The sequence below is a fragment of the Heteronotia binoei genome, chromosome 11 (genome assembly GCF_032191835.1).
Source record: "Heteronotia binoei isolate CCM8104 ecotype False Entrance Well chromosome 11, APGP_CSIRO_Hbin_v1, whole genome shotgun sequence".
Classification (NCBI taxonomy): Eukaryota; Metazoa; Chordata; class Lepidosauria; order Squamata; family Gekkonidae; genus Heteronotia; species Heteronotia binoei.
This window is the reverse complement of record NC_083233.1, coordinates 46,979,495-46,994,914: the sequence shown is the minus strand read 5'-3', so window position 1 is coordinate 46,994,914 and position 15,420 is coordinate 46,979,495. Positions and strand designations below refer to the sequence as shown.

The following is a 15,420-nucleotide window of genomic DNA, read 5'->3' as shown; positions in this document are numbered from 1 at the left end:
AAATGGGAGAGGGGTTATAAGTGACGGAGCCAGCTGGTTCGCTCCTCCCATCACTTTTGTCTATCAAAAGAGGCAATGAGGTAGGAATCTGCCAGGAAGTTGCTGCAGAGTGAAGGCAGTGAGGCTCTAAGGGATCTGAGTCAAGTCCCATGAAATATAGCTGTGAACTTATTCGAGGTCTACAATCTTTAAAATGTGAACAAACCCGTAAGACATTTTTTATACTTTTCTTGCAAGAGCACTCGAATATGCAAGCAGTTTATGAATATCATTTGACTGTGCGTTTCTACCATCTGACCACTTGGTCAGCTCTTCTTCAGCCTAGACAAGGGCATTTCAGGTATACAACAGACATCACTCTGCCTGAAGAGATGTGGAGGGCATCACCACACTCTGTCTCTCATAGCCATGGAGTTCCATGAGTTTCTGATCCAAAGGGTCTCTGTTAAAAGCTGAAGGAGTGGGCAGGGAGCTTATAGGAGGCTGCTGTGTACTTTAGGCTTTCTGTGTTTGTTGTTGCAATTAGGGTGGTAGATTTTATTGTTTTACTGCAATTGGGGTTTGCATTTGTATGCCACCTTGAGTCTTCAGAGAAATGTGAGATATAAACATTTAATTAATACACTGGCATTAATTTTTTTATTCTAATCATACTATCCCACTTTCATGTTGCTTTAGTTGAATATTTTGCTTCCGTCTGAATGTGCTGACATATAAGCTCTACTGGACAAGATAAAGAGGGACCCTTTAGACCCAATGGAACCCTTTCAGCTTCCAAAAGTGGCCATGCATAATAAATCTAACCAACCACAAACGCTAGGGCAAGTACCACAAAAGCAGACATATTTTTACTACATCTTCCACCAAGTTAGGTATATCTAAAGCTATATATCACTGTCCAGTTCCCAAGATGCATACCTGGATAGCAAAGTCAATAAGCCCACTGATGTTGAGCGAATACTCCATTAGATCAAAGATGAACTGGACGTGCTGCACCAGAGGCAGGTGGTATGACATCCCTAAGGCAAAGCTGGTGATCTGCTCCAAGACATTGCGTGATACCTGCATGGAAGAACCATGACTCACAGTTGCCTGGTAGCAAACTGCCAGAACACACGTGAACAAAGAGAGAAACACACAGCAGGGGGCAATATCTTGCCTACAAGCCACATACCTGAGAGGTGACAAGGTGCTGGTCAAAGTGAGAAAGGTGCTGGAACTTAGCAAAGATGTCCTCTGCAGTTGGGAAGGCCTCTGGCTTATTCCTCTTCCTTTTTTGGCCTTCTTCTCCCCCTGTCAAGCCAGACAAAATCCAGTAGGCCATTTGGTTTTTCCCAAAGGACAAACCACACCACCCTAACCTCCCAACCCTCCCCCACACAGATTGCCTCAAGGGTCTACATACAGGATATGGGATTTGATCAAGGCTGGAGGAAGGCATTCCACAGACCTGTCTCTGCTGTGCTCTTCCTGTTTAACACTTTCAGGATGTCTTTGGTTATCTTCTTGATAGCATGACGAGCCTCATCACGCTGCTTCCCAACACCAAAGAGGACCACCAGCCGTTGGTTACACTCATGACTACTTGACTCCTCCTGAGGATCCAAAAATGGAAAGAGAGGCAAGGGTCAGCCATTGCCACATTGGGAGATTTCCCAGCATCCAACACAAGATGCCCTTCCCTATCTCAGAAGTTCAAAGAGTGCCAAGGACAGGGCATGTAAAGCACTGGGGAGGAGGGGAAGATACCAATCTTGAGGAGTTAGCATCTGTCAAATACTTTTACCAACTTTCTACATTTCTGCATCTCGCTGATCTTAATTTGCCTCCTCACTAGAAGAAAGCAACCTGATGACACAGAGATGCAACAGGCAGTCTCCTCTTATGGCAGACAATTCCGCTGTGCATTTGCATCAAGAGTAATTAAGACAGGCAATCACATTTTATCCTGCCTTTTCTCCAAGGAGCTCAAGGTGGCACAAAGGCTTCTGCTTTCCTCACAACAAGCCTGTGAGATAGGATAGGCTGAGAGAGGACAACTGGCCCAAAGGCCATTCAGGCAAGTTTGTGGCAGAGCAGAGAACTGAAACCAGGTCTTCCAGATTCTAGTCCAATACTCTAACCACTAGATAAAACTGACTGTAATGCCCAATGCAGAGGTGCAGCAGTACACCCCACCCCCAGATGGAAGCAAAAGAGGGCAGAACAGTGAGGAACAAATTCAGGAGGCAGCTTCTTCTTTAGGTAGGTACTTGGACAGAAGAGCCTTTAATTTATTTCTCCAGGCACACTATTTTCTCCTGGCTCACAGTGATGCAAGCTCTGTCATGAAGCCAGGTGATAATACATATTAAATGCATGTCACATATCTCCAAAACTAAGAGATGGCAATGGGAAAGTGAAAGAATATAATCCCCAAGGAAACAGTGAAGAGGAACTCCTATGACATTACACACTAAGCAGACTGCCTTTGAAGCCACAATGGTTTACTATGCTTTTAGAGGCCTGAAAGGACCAACACAAAAACAGACTGAACCCAAAGTCAACAGTTCAGAAAAGGTAAGCCAACCAATTTTACTCCTATATATCACACACAAAACCCTGTTCTGATGCTAACCAGCTAACAGGCTGGTTTCTTTCCTACCTGAGGGATGGGGAAATGTGTAGAATACTGGATGTGCCGTGGCTGTTCATAGAGTGATGCCAGCAATCCATCTGCAACCCTGTCTTTCAGAAGGGAAAGAGACTTGCTGTCCTTCTCAGAATCCAATTTCTCAGGGGAAGGGCTGGCCTTGGATTCGCAGTGCATGGGAGGAGAAAACATCTAGGAACAGAGAAGCAAGAACATTTAGTGAAGTGGCACAAAAGCAACATTACCAACAAGTCAGCTCAGGAAGGAGTCCAGCACATGACCGTCAATCAGGCCCACATGCCCAAGCAAAACAGGACTTTCCTTCACAGCATGCTGAGAACCAGGGGTCACCTAAGGACAAGGCTGGCCAAGCTCTCAATGACTTGTTTTTCTGTCCATCCTGACCATTTTTGCTCTGCTGACTACAAGAGGGACACTGGCCATGCCAGGTCCTATCCTTCATCCCTGGCTTCAGCAGCCTCCTCAGAGGTGTAAATAAAAGCGCTTCAGTGATGACAGTTCTTATGGATTTTCCTTCTCCACTAGTCACACAAATCCAAAGACAGTGGCTCCCTCTCAAACACTCCTGCATATGCCTGTGAGAAAAACTGCCAGGCACTCTGCAGAGATACAACTATAGAGTCTGAAGTGCCCAGCCAAGGGGACTTTAATAAGGTTGTACCGAGAAATCCGTCTTCTCCACATCATCAAAAATCACACTGGAGCTCTGGTCAATATCCATCTGGCACTCTGACAAGCCCATGTCCTGGGAGAAAGACAGGACACAATGCAGAGTCATTCCACTGCCACAAGCAATACACAAGTTCCCAAGAGTCTGACATCATGCCTTTCCTGACATCTCACCTCCAGTTTGATGCTGCTGTTGCCCTCTCCCTCCTTCCTGTCATGTTCCTCAGTGGTGTCATCGAATGGCGAGGGGGGACGGGGCCCATGAACATCCAGGGCCAGGTCACCTCGGGAGATCAAAGTGCACATGTACATGTTGTGAGAGAAGACATCATGTCTGATCAGCTCACAGAACAGCAGGACTAGGTTGAAGAATTCCACCTTCTCGTTCTCATTGCTGGGGTCACCTGCCAAGAAAGAACGAACAGAAAACAGGTGAGCAAGGTAGCAGCCCTGCCCAGCTCAGCCCACTCCTGAGCACCGCTCCAGGCTGCCCAGCTCCCTCAAGCACTACCCTCATGAGAAGCTAAGGCAGGTAGGGCTGGCACACTTCCCCTTGGCTCAGCATAGCCCAGGAGGCCCTGAGAGGAAGCACAGAAGAACCCCTACTTAATACGGGTGCCTGGGTATCCAAGAACTGCATGAGGACGTCCTGAAAGACAGGAGCGCTGACTGCTGACAGGGAGCCTGATGAGATGGAGCCCTTCTCATCCACCACTTCAGAGTCACCACATCTCTGAGAAGAGGAAGGAAAAAGAAAGAGGGTTAGCCCCTTCTCCCACTACTGTCTGTCCCTCTTGGAACAAATTCACATGCACACACAATCTGCAATGGTCATACAGACAACATTCACCTCACCACACATAATCTCTTAGAAGAATGGTAGAGGCAGCAAGGCCCCTCTTGCCTAGTGCTTTAGCTCCAACCCCCCCCACCCCTTCACCATCATCTTCTCAAGGACGCTGAGCTCATAAGGCAGGACAGGAGGCTGCCCAGAGGCAAAGAGCAAGGGTATTCATAGCTGCTGCAGAGGATTAGCAGGTATGTTCAAAAACTGCCTCCATGTTTTAGATTAATACTTAATTTCTAGGGAACTGACTAGCAAACTAGGCTTCTTGAACAGGCTCCTCACCACAAGCTTGCTATAGAACCTCTTCCAGAAAATATTCCCACAAGGTCTAGTTCTGCTCCACACCCACAGACTTGCACTTGCCTCTGCCTCAATCTCCGATTGCCGCTTCTCCAGCAGCTTGGCCACGACCATGGCCCTGTGGCGCCCAGACCGCTTGTGGCTGACAGCCCACTCACACAACAGAGCCACCACGGCATCGTCATCAGGGGTGATCTGTCAGGAAACAGGTTGGGTGGAGACTGAGATTCCTAAGTCTCCCTTCCTCCCACCCATGCTCTTGGGAGCATGGTATTTCCCTCCCCAACCTCTATAGTCTGCAAAGAGCTCAGCCAGGCCATCTGATCAACATGCACATTCAAGAGCTGTAGCTTCACCAGTCACAAAATGGACACCGTGCAACAGGATGAAGCCGGCACTAAGAGTTTGGCTAGAGTAAAAGGGTCAAGCCCCTCTTTTCAGACATATCCACAGTTATCCAGTATTAAATCCTCAGACATCAGTTCCTATTTCTTTGCTGCTCCATGCTGTTGCTCATCAACAGAAAAGACCTGGATCATTTTTCCCTACCAACCTCAACCGATGAGCCCTTACCTCATGACTGTCTTTGTTCAGCCCCAGGCCAAATATTCTGTTGTACAAAGAATCCAAAGAGTTGCTGAAGTCTGATCTCTCAAAACTATGACTGTCTAGGACCTCTAAGGTGTGCAGCACCCGGCCAATTGTGAATCCTAAAGAACAAGAAAGCAATATCAGATACAGAGAAAAAGAGCAGAGCATCCCCCAGGTACAAGAAAAAACAACCAGGCTGCCTGGAGAGTATAAAGAAGAGTTTGTAGCTACAAAAGACAAGGAGAATGAGAGACCAACTTGCATGAACATCCACACACAAAGAGTAAGCAGGGATAATTGGAGAGCAACCTTGGAAAGACGTGTGGGCAAAATTACCTGCAGTGGTTTCTTGGCATTTGTCAAAGGACCATCGCACCTCCACTGCCTGGCCCCGCTCTTTTATCTGTTGCTCAATCTCCCGGAGCTTGGCTCGGACCTGACAAAGCAGCAACATGAGAGAGATGGTGTGAGAGGCTGTATCTTTCAAGCATGCTGTCTTAGTAAGAATGTTCAAGAACAGATGAAAGACAACATAAGTGAGGCTGGCATGAATCTCTTGCAGCTCTACTAGTCACAGGACTAGAGAGAAACATGAGGCTCTGATTTCTGCTGCTTACCTGCTGCATGAAAGCTGAATTGGCCCCAGGCATGGGCAGGTTGGAGGGGGCAATGGGCAGGTGGTCAAGTGGAGAGCCAGTCTTGATCCTGCTGTCAGTGAGGGAGTAATGCCAGACCAGGGCACTTGGGCAACACAGGACAATACTCTGCAGACAAAGCAGATACACTAAGCACACTCAAGCCTGACTGCCGGAAAGTTGGCAAGGCTTCTATCTCCCTCCCTCCTTCCAGTCCACATATAGATTTCACACCCGTTTCCCAGTCCTCCCTAACTGTTCCCGGAAAGAAAGTGTGCCTCTCTTAACTGCCTCTGATGTACCAACCATGCTAGCTCAGTCCGCAGGAAATAGTTCACTTAAGCCACTCTGCTAAAATTATCATGCCAGATGAAGTTTAGATCTTTTTAGACTTGCCTTAAAGCCAACTTCCTGTTAAGCTTATTTTGCTTATGTCTAAACTTCCTAGGACAGCATACATGTTAGCTTTTGTTTCCTGCTGAGTGGCTGTACATAACCCATGCTCACGACCCCATTCAAACTTGCCTGGAGGATGCAGCTGAGCCCAAACACCACCGGGCGGTGCTGAGGGCACAGAAGCAGGTCACTGAAAGGGCTGGGGGGTGGGTTCCCCGAAGCAGGTTGAGGGGTAGGCGTGGAAGGGAGCGCATTGCCTGCTTGTGCAGACAGATGGTGGGGAGGGTGCCCACCAGGGCCATCCAGCAGCAAGGCAAGTCGCCGGGTGCAGAAGTAGGCCAAGCGCCTGGACAAGTAAGCAGACTGCACAAACTCCCCCGAATACTGTTGGGAAGAGAGAAAAGAAATCAGATCAGTGCCAAGTTAGGACACTCTCTTGGTCCAAACCAACTCAGCACAAGTAAAGCTGTCAGAGCATCCATGGGGCAAAAACCATCCCTTCCAATGATTTTTTACTACAGCAGAAGGAACAGGCTCACCTGCAGCAACAGGGGCAAGAGAAGCTTCAGAAGTTCATCTTCCCCAGGCCGAATCTTCTCAAAGCACTCAAGCACCCAAGTTAGGAACTCATGCCGGTCCAGCATCCCATCCTGGAAGCAGAGGGGGAGAGCTGAGCAGAGAGAAGGCAGCCAATTTGTGCTGGCTCCTTTGGACTCATCTCCCACTTGAGAGAAGACTAAATTCAGCCCTGCTAAAGGAAACAGACTCCTTTTCACCTCCCCTCCCCTCCCCTCCCCATCTCACCTGGAACATGAACATAGCTAGCTTTTCATTGTAGTCCCACTGCTTCAGAGCGTGCTCCACTTCCTGGGGCATGGGACCAGAGGGGGACCCAGTGGCTTGCCCCAACAACTGCCGATAGAACTCGGCAATCTTCTGCAGCTGCTCCCACAAATACTTGGTTATAATCTGAGTCCACTCTGGAAGGAAGAACAGCTGTCAGTAGAAGACGAAGGGAAGGAGAAAGGAGAAAGGTAGGACCTGAGGAAGTGGGGAGCCAAGCACACTGACCCTTGCGACATGGTGGGAAGAGTAAAGAAAGTGAGGTGCTGGATGCCAGGTCAAGCTGCGGACTCAGGGACCAAGATGCAACGCTAGAGGCACAAGCTGGCCTCATCCTGGCAAAAGGGGGAGGAAATGCCAACAAGCACCAGATGAGATGCAGCAACTGAAAGCAGAAAGCTTCAAGAAAGCCAAATCAGCCCTGTCTGTAAAACCCTGTGCAAGCTGCAAGGAGGCAGAAGCTCTTACCACTGAATGGGTCGATGACGTGCCGTTTCTTCACCTTGGTTTCAGTGATGGCTGCATAATACGCACAGGTCATTTTAATCAGCCAGGCCGCTCTCATCACAGGCACAGTATGCTTCGCCAGGTAACCAAAGACCTCCTCTTTTTTACTGAAGATGGGCACCTGCCAGAGGATGGAGTATGAAGGCTGGAGTCAAAAGCAGACAAGAGAAACTGTCCCAAGTCAGCTGCTTCACTTGGAGGCAGCTGGTGGTTGGATGCAAACCAAAGAGAACAAAGATCACAACATCCTCTTTAGAGCTAGTGGCTCCTGGGCTGTAAGTCTTCTCATGGTTTAAAGCCACATCACTAGGTCCTTCCCAAAACTTCACAAGCCTCTCCCTCCTTTCTACATTCATACCCAATAATACAAAATTCCTGCTGCTTTTTCATTCTGCTCCAAATAGTCCTCATTTACCCTTCTCCCACTTAGCCTGCTCCTTCTTCCCCAGCTCAGCCCATGGCTCTTAACCCCTTCTGATCTTGGAAGTCCACAGATGGAGCAGAGGAAGGAAGCAACAGAACCAAGTCCTCATCCCGTTTTTATTCTGGCATTTTACTTGTTTATAGATTTGCACCCAAACTTTCCTTGTACACAAGCAGCACACACCACAATGAAAGCTCCACTCTAACAAAAAAATCTAAAAGTTAAAATCTAAACACCAAAGTAAACATCAATACTTATGAAAAAACAATAATCTTTCATGAATGTAATCATAAACATCAAAGGACACCCTTTACAGACTCAATACTTGCTTAAAAAGGTCTTATAACATGTATTAAATCTAACTTTTAAAAACTAATATCAACTTTAATATAAGAACATTATAATAAAATGTATGAAATCTAATATAGCAATGCTGCTTTTCTAATCTCTGTTGGTAGTTAATTCCATAAGGCAAACACAGTCTCAATACACTCACTCAAAAGGACTCAGCTCTCACAGTTGCAGATGTCTCAGTAGGAGGGGAGAGAAAGACTATTGGGCGAAACTTGAGAGGGACTTAGGCACACACAGCCAAGTGGATACGAGACCAACGGGAAGTCTACTTTGAGCCATTTGTTTTCCAAACTGCATAAGAGCTGCACTTTGTGAAAGGGATGGATCAACCAGCCTGAGCAGTTCAAGGACAACATTTTACTACCAGACCTCAGTTCAGTTTTTTCTACACTAGAGCATCCCCCTTTTTTTCTTAGCTTCTTATGCACCTTACCTTTTTAGCAAGGTGTGTGAGTGGCTTGGTCCCGGACAGATCATTGAACCAGTTGTTGATAGCACTCTGGGAACGTGCAGTTACCAGCCAGAAGCTATCCTTCTGGTTCACCTGTGGCTTCCGACGGCCTGTGTCAGGCAGTGTGTTGCAGCGCAGTTTCTCAGCAATAATACTGCTGAAGTTTGAACTGATCTGGAGACAAAGAAGAGACTATAAAGCTTGGGACTCTGTTTTAGCAATCCAAGATTGGCAGAGTTACTGAAATACGCTCACGTACTCCTCTCCAAACTGAAATCTCCTTGCCTGAAGCTTAAGTGTTAAAACTCATTCAGACAACACCAGAACAAGTTCCCTCTCCCACTTCAGAAAATAATTCCTAGGTTTTCCTCACATGTGAAAGATCGTCTGCCTTCCTGAGAAACACACAGGTTACATGATATGGCCATGTTGAGCACTGGCAGAGTCTGAAGACTCTGTTTGAAGACAGTAATCCAAGCTGCTAGCACCCATAACTCCCCACACCTATCCCAGCCCTGACAGCCACCCATCACATTGTTTCTCCAGCAATCATCTCACCCCTAGACCCTCAGAAACCTGGCTCCCCCAAACAATACGTGTTAAGAGAACAAAAAGAAGCAGGTAAGTTTTTGTCATGGTAAACAACTGGGAAGTTTTCGTTTAACAAGAGTTCTATTTAAACATATCCCCAGGAGAACAGGAATATTCTCGGTAGTTCATATTTCTGCAGCAATAGAGTACAAGTCTTGCACGTTGCAAAGTTAATTTCTGGGGGGGTTTTGGGTGTACATGGAGTGGGGGATGGAAAGGATACAGAACTCATAATCAGAAATATTGATTCTCTCTGTTCATAGTCAAGAAATAATTTGTGAGTTTGAGGTAGACGCACCACCAGAATGGTCAAAGCCCTCACCTTGGAAGGATTGAAGTTGACATTTTTGGCACTGCCATGTTCATCCCCAGAGACAGCCGGCTGGTTGTTGAAACCCTGCTTCACGTTCAGAGCTGTCAGTTCATCCTGCAGGAAAAAAGAAAAGAAACTCTCAAGATCAGAAGCTACTGAAAACCACAAAGGGATGGCTGTCTCCAGTGCATTGCACCCTGCTTGGGAGCATTCCAACAAGGCGGAGGTATGTAGAAGGCCACTATCAGAACACAACCCAGGAAGCTGATTCTTACATTATTATATTTGACTTCCCCCACACCCCACCCCAAAAAGGGCTAATCTACAGAAGATGGATCTATCAATTCTAATCAGCACCATAATGGCTAAGGTTTGCATTTCTGATTAAAAGAATTTTGGCCCATGAAAACACAAGCAATAATAAAATTAATATTGCATTTCTCTTCCATTATGATAAAAAGGAAAGGAAGGAAAAGTCCCCTATGCAAGCACCAGTCGTTTCCGACTCGGGGGTGACATTGCCTTCACGTTTTCACGGCAGCCTTTTCAAGGCAATAGACATGTGGAGGGAAGTCTCCTGCAAGACTGCTGAATGGGAAATGACCTATTGATCAATAACTGAAGACAACACAAGTTTCTCAGGTAGTATCTGCTGAAGTAACTGAGAATGGAACCTCCATGTCCAGGGGCAATATATCTGATATTTCAGTGGAGGGCAGGGGAAGGTCGTCAGTTTGCCACCTACTCTGGAACTGAGGAGCTGACTATTACATGGCTAGTTACTACTGGGCCTCATACCGGCTGACCCACTGCCCATAGAGGAGTTGGAGAAGTAACCTGAAGGGCGGGGGCGTGACCTTCCAAAACCTGGCCCCCTCCTCTATCTCTCCAGCACCATGGCCAAGGCCCACAAGGGCATTGACCCCTTGACCAGCGAGGACGCCCTTCCTCCTCCCAGCAGCAGGGGGCACCATGTTTCTCCTCCGTAGGGGGCGCTTCTCCCCCGAAAGGCTCTTGCCCCAACCCCCCCTCCCCCCGCGAGCTTCCAGCCCCACCTCTTTTTGCTTGGGGTCCTGTGGATACACGTCAGGAGGGCCCAGGCGCGGCCGCTTGAGAGGCCGGTGCTCGTAGCTGAGGATGCCGAAGGCCGCCATGGTGAATGGGGCGGGGCAGGCAGCAAGAGGGGCGGCGAGGCCCAGCCGGGCCCGCGCCTGGCCGCTGAGGGGGACCTCGCAGGCCCAGCCACAACAAGGGCTGGCGGAAGTAGCCGAGCCGCTCCCGAGCGCTCCCGAAAAATACCGAGCGGGGCGGGGGAAGTAGGAAAACTACCGAAGCTTTCCGAAGCTGGGCTCGGGCGGGAGATCGAGCGTTTACGGAAATTGACGAACTCGGGAGGGAGGACAGACGGAAGGGAAATCCCGGAACCAAATATCGCGGCAATGGTTGGAGGGAGCGCAATGGGAAATGGAACACCCTCTTTGTCGGAAAATGCCAAAGGCGAACGATAGAGCCGCGCAAAGCCTTCCCTCCGGATTCGCGACTCACACGGAAATCGACGAGCGAGGACAGAGTTGGCCGAGAGGGCGCTTGTTTGCAAGCCAGTATCGCCCTCTGCAGTTGGATTGGGGTCTCTGCAGCGTCATTATAGCTGGAAGATAGATCCCAGTAGTTGGTCTGAACTTGAAGCAATAGAACAAAGCAGTAGACAAGTGCACCTTTAAGACCAACTAAGTTTTATTCAGAATGTAAGTCTGCTTAAGAGCATACGAAAGCTTACATTCTGAATAAAACTTAGTTGGTCTTAAAGGTGCACTTGTCTACTGCTTTGTTTTGTAGCTGGAAGAAAATGAGCTCTCCTGTGGGACGATGGCTTTGAGGCTTTTGTATTAGCTGTGAATCAGTAGGATTTCTGGTTTTATGTATTGTTAATACTTGCTAGTATATTTTTGAATGTTCAAAAATATAGAGCAATTTCAGAAAAACAGATTCTGAATTAACGCCAAGGAAATAAATGAACACTAAATAAATAAACAGAAATAAACAATAAACAGCACCTGGTGGACAATACTAACTTTAATACATGACGAAGGTAGCCTGGGATTGCCTTATGGCTTTTCTGTGGAAAGTAGGAAGATGAATATACGTGGGGTTTAGGGTTGCCAGGTCCCTTCTAGCCACTAGTGGGGCAGTAGGGTTGCCAGCTCCTGGAGATTTGGGGATAGTGTCTGTGGAGGACAGAGACTTTGGTGGGATACAATGCCATAGAGTCCATTTCCAAAGCATTCATTTTTTCCCAAAGGAATTGAATAATTTGGGAGTTTTTTACAGGTTCTGATGGCAATTTGTGCCTAGAGTAGACTGTTTGATGAAGGTGGTATTTGGGTACAGATGGAAGTGGTGAAAGGTAGATATGGGGCTAGGAATTGTCTAAAATGGCCCCCACTAGACAAAAGTGCTTGCAAATTGCAGTTTATCTAATTCTGTAGCATTGGAGGAGACGATTACTCAAGGGCCCCCGTTACTTCTACTTCCTTTTAAATTTTATGCAGAACCAGATCAATGAAGGGCAAAATTACACTACTGTTTAGAGGAAGAGAAAATTGACTTGACTTCCATCACTGAAACTTGCTTGGTTGAAAGAAAGCAATGTGGTGTTCTGTTCCAATTGACTTTGCCTCATTATGCAGTCTTTCAATAACTCCTCATTGAAGATGGAGTGGTGGGGGGGGAGGTAGCTATCATCCTCCGCAAGTGTCCTTTTGCAGACTCCTGGAAAAAGCTATTCATGGCACTGACACTATATTAATCACATTGGGGTGTCTAAGAATAGATTATACATTCTGCTGGTTTACCAGCTGCCTCATTCTCTAGTGCTGGGGTGTCAAACATGCAGCCCAGGGGTCGAATCAGGCCCTCGGAGGGTTCCTATCAGTCGCCTGAACAACTGGCTGTCATCTGCTTCCTTCTTCCTCTCCCTTGCTTCCTTCTGTATCACAGCTCGCTTTGCCAGGCATGCTCAATCGCACAGCACAGCTACAGAGCTAAGCCTCTCTTCCTTCTGTTGGCTGAGGCTCCTCCCCCTCCTGGTCCCCTGAGGAAGGAAGGAAAGAGCCAGAGCTTCCTTTGCTCAGTTCCCTGGATTGCATGGGAGAGTTACAAAGAAAGCACCATTAAAACCAACAAGTGATAATGTTTTTAACATGTTTTATTCTAAGTTTTTTAAAAAAATCTTTAGTTGTGTTGTGTCCTCTATAAAAGATTACATCTCTGCTCTCTAGGGTTGCCAAGTCCAATTTAAGAAATATCTGGGGACTTTGGGGGTGGAGCCAGGAGTCTTTGGGGGTGGAGCCAAGAGCAAGGGTGTGACAAGCAAAATTGAACTTCAAGGGAGTTCTGGTCATCACATTTAAAGGGATGGCACAATTTTTAAAATGCCTTCCTTCCATAGGAAATAATGAAGGATAGGGGCACCTTCTTTTGGGGTTCATAGAATTGGACCCCCTGGTCCAATCTTTTTGAAACTTGGGAGGTATTTTGGGGAGAGGCACTAGATGCTATACTGAAAATTTGGTGCCTCTATCTCAAAAAACAGCCCCCCCAGAGCCCTCGATACCCACGGATCAATTCCCCATCATTCCCTATGGGAATCGTTCATAGAGGTGCATGATGGCTCTGGGGGCGGGGCCTCCCCCGCCGGCCAGCTGGCTGGGGGATGGGGGAAGCCTGTAAAACCGGGGGATCCCTCTCTGGTACCTGGGGATTGGGAAGCCTACTGCTCTCTGGCATTACATTTTATGACACACATGGCCTGGCCCAGCAAGGTCTAATTTATGGCCCTCATAATAAATGAATTCGACACCCCTGCTCTAGTGGGCATACTATCTGAACTGGCAATGCTAGTGGGTGTGGTACTGAGATACCTAGATTGATTGTACGGGGGGATTTCAACATTTATACCCAAGGGTTCCTTGCCAAGGATCTTTGGCTGCCATGGGCCTCTCTCAAATGGTGACAGGCCCAACACATTTTTGCACTGACTGTTTGAAGGAATGTACTATTGGGAGGATGGAGTCTGCCCTGTATGATGTTCTTATCACTATCTACTCAAGACAAGGATGAACATAGTTTCAACATCCCCATAGTTTAGCATCTACCGACTCTTAAATCTGAGACTTTATTGTCTCAGGAATATGCAATTAGTGGTTTTTCATAGAATAGAATTATAGAATCACAGAGTTGGAAGGGACCTCCAGGTCATCTAGTCCAACAACAACAACCTTTATTGGCATTATACACTAAGAGGTATACAGGAGATATTAACACACATCACCTTTGTGAAATTCCTGCATTGTGCAGGGGTTTGGGTCATCTAGTCCAAACCCCTGCACAATACAAGAACTTCACAAAGGTTTTTTGTTTGTTTGTTTTTGTTTGCTTGTTTTTTGCTGATCAGGTCTCTTGGAATATGTTCTGATTGCAGTGCCAGATTAAATGCCATCTGGCCTATTCATGGACCATTTTGATCCAATTACTGTGAGGGATGTTGACAGGTTCCTGGGATCCGTGAAGGTGACCACTTGTGCTTTGAATCCTTGTCCATTCTGGTTGCTGAAATAATGTAAGGACCACATTAACAAATAATTGATGGCCAGCAATGCTCCCTCTAAGCTGTGGAGTCTTGTGAGCAAAAATTCTACTTCATGGCATTAAAGTTATGAGCTACAGCATAAATTAATTTGTTCTAGGGCCATTTTTCCTGAGCTAAGACAAAAATGTGTGAACTGGAGCTAAAAAGCTGTGAACTAGCTCACACTAACTCAGTTTAGAGGGAATACTGATGGCCACCATAAATCAGTCACTGACTCAGGTAGGCTTCCCAATCCCCAGGTCCCAGTGGGGGATCCCCCGTTTTACAGGCTTCCCTCCTGCCCCCAGTCAGCTGGCCGGCGGGGGGAAGCCCCGCCCCCACAGCCACCACTTACCTCTATATTTCCCGCAGGTTAAGAATCTGGAATGTAGAACAATATTACTGGAATGTATTATTAGCACCAAATTGTTTTTAAAATGTTTTAATTGTTATATTGTTTAAGGTTTTAATTAGTTAATGTTTAATATTTGTACATGTTTTTACTGTTGTGAGCCGCCCTGAGGCTGCTTCGGCGGGGAGGGCAGGATATAAATCCAATAAAATAAATAAATAAATAAACCTGCAAACAGGTCCCCTTTCAAAATGCGTATGTGTGTATGTGCCTTTAAATTTGAGCAGGAAGTACTTCATGGAGAAGGGTCAGTAGCAGAAGCTCTTCAAAGCACAGCCCCTCCGTTTGTTTTGCTTTCATTTACAGCAGGTAAATGGGTGAGTATGAGTTTGTGTGTGTGTGAAAGAGAGAGCAGCGGTCCTCCCCCCTCTTCAGGGTCATCAGAAAGCGGGGGGAGGGGAGGGAAATGTCTGCTGGAAACTCTGTATGGTGTATTATTCCCATAGGAAATAATGGAGAATTGATCTGCGGGTATCTGGGGCTCTGGGGGGACTGTTTTTTGAGGTAGAGGCACCAAAGTTTCAGTATAGCATGCAGTGCCTCTCCCCAAAGTATCCACCAAGTTTCAAAAAGATTTGACCAGAGGACCCAATTCTGTGAGCCCCAAAAGAAGGTGCCCCTATCCTTCATTATTTCCTATAAAAGGAAGGCATTTTAAAAAGTGTGCTGTCCCTTTAAATGTGATGGCCAGAACTCCCTTGGAGTTCAATTATGCTTGTCACACCCTTGCTCCTGGCTCCACCCCCAAAGTCCCCAGATATTTCTTGAATTGGACTTGGCAACCCTAGACTCGGGGCACCTTCCCTT

At 47.0% G+C, this 15,420-nt stretch overlaps 1 protein-coding gene across 1 annotated transcript in view; it reads right to left on the bottom strand.

Moving 5' to 3' along the window:
- The window catches only part of MED12 (mediator complex subunit 12), a 32,251-nt gene extending 21,385 nt beyond the window's left edge, over positions 1-10,866 (bottom strand). Inside the window, exons 1-18 of the mRNA XM_060250279.1 lie at positions 10,630-10,866; positions 9,584-9,688; positions 8,653-8,844; positions 7,403-7,562; positions 6,896-7,071; positions 6,631-6,741; positions 6,221-6,475; positions 5,678-5,824; positions 5,397-5,496; positions 5,043-5,179; positions 4,533-4,664; positions 3,929-4,055; positions 3,497-3,726; positions 3,315-3,398; positions 2,645-2,824; positions 1,451-1,595; positions 1,175-1,293; positions 919-1,062 (exon numbers count right to left, since the gene is read on the bottom strand). Of these exons, the coding sequence (XP_060106262.1) occupies positions 919-1,062; positions 1,175-1,293; positions 1,451-1,595; positions 2,645-2,824; positions 3,315-3,398; positions 3,497-3,726; positions 3,929-4,055; positions 4,533-4,664; positions 5,043-5,179; positions 5,397-5,496; positions 5,678-5,824; positions 6,221-6,475; positions 6,631-6,741; positions 6,896-7,071; positions 7,403-7,562; positions 8,653-8,844; positions 9,584-9,688; positions 10,630-10,728 (2,643 nt within the window). The 5' untranslated portion in view covers positions 10,729-10,866. The remainder of the gene's footprint in view (positions 1-918; positions 1,063-1,174; positions 1,294-1,450; positions 1,596-2,644; positions 2,825-3,314; positions 3,399-3,496; positions 3,727-3,928; positions 4,056-4,532; positions 4,665-5,042; positions 5,180-5,396; positions 5,497-5,677; positions 5,825-6,220; positions 6,476-6,630; positions 6,742-6,895; positions 7,072-7,402; positions 7,563-8,652; positions 8,845-9,583; positions 9,689-10,629) is intronic.
- Between the last annotated feature and the right edge of the window lie 4,554 nt (positions 10,867-15,420).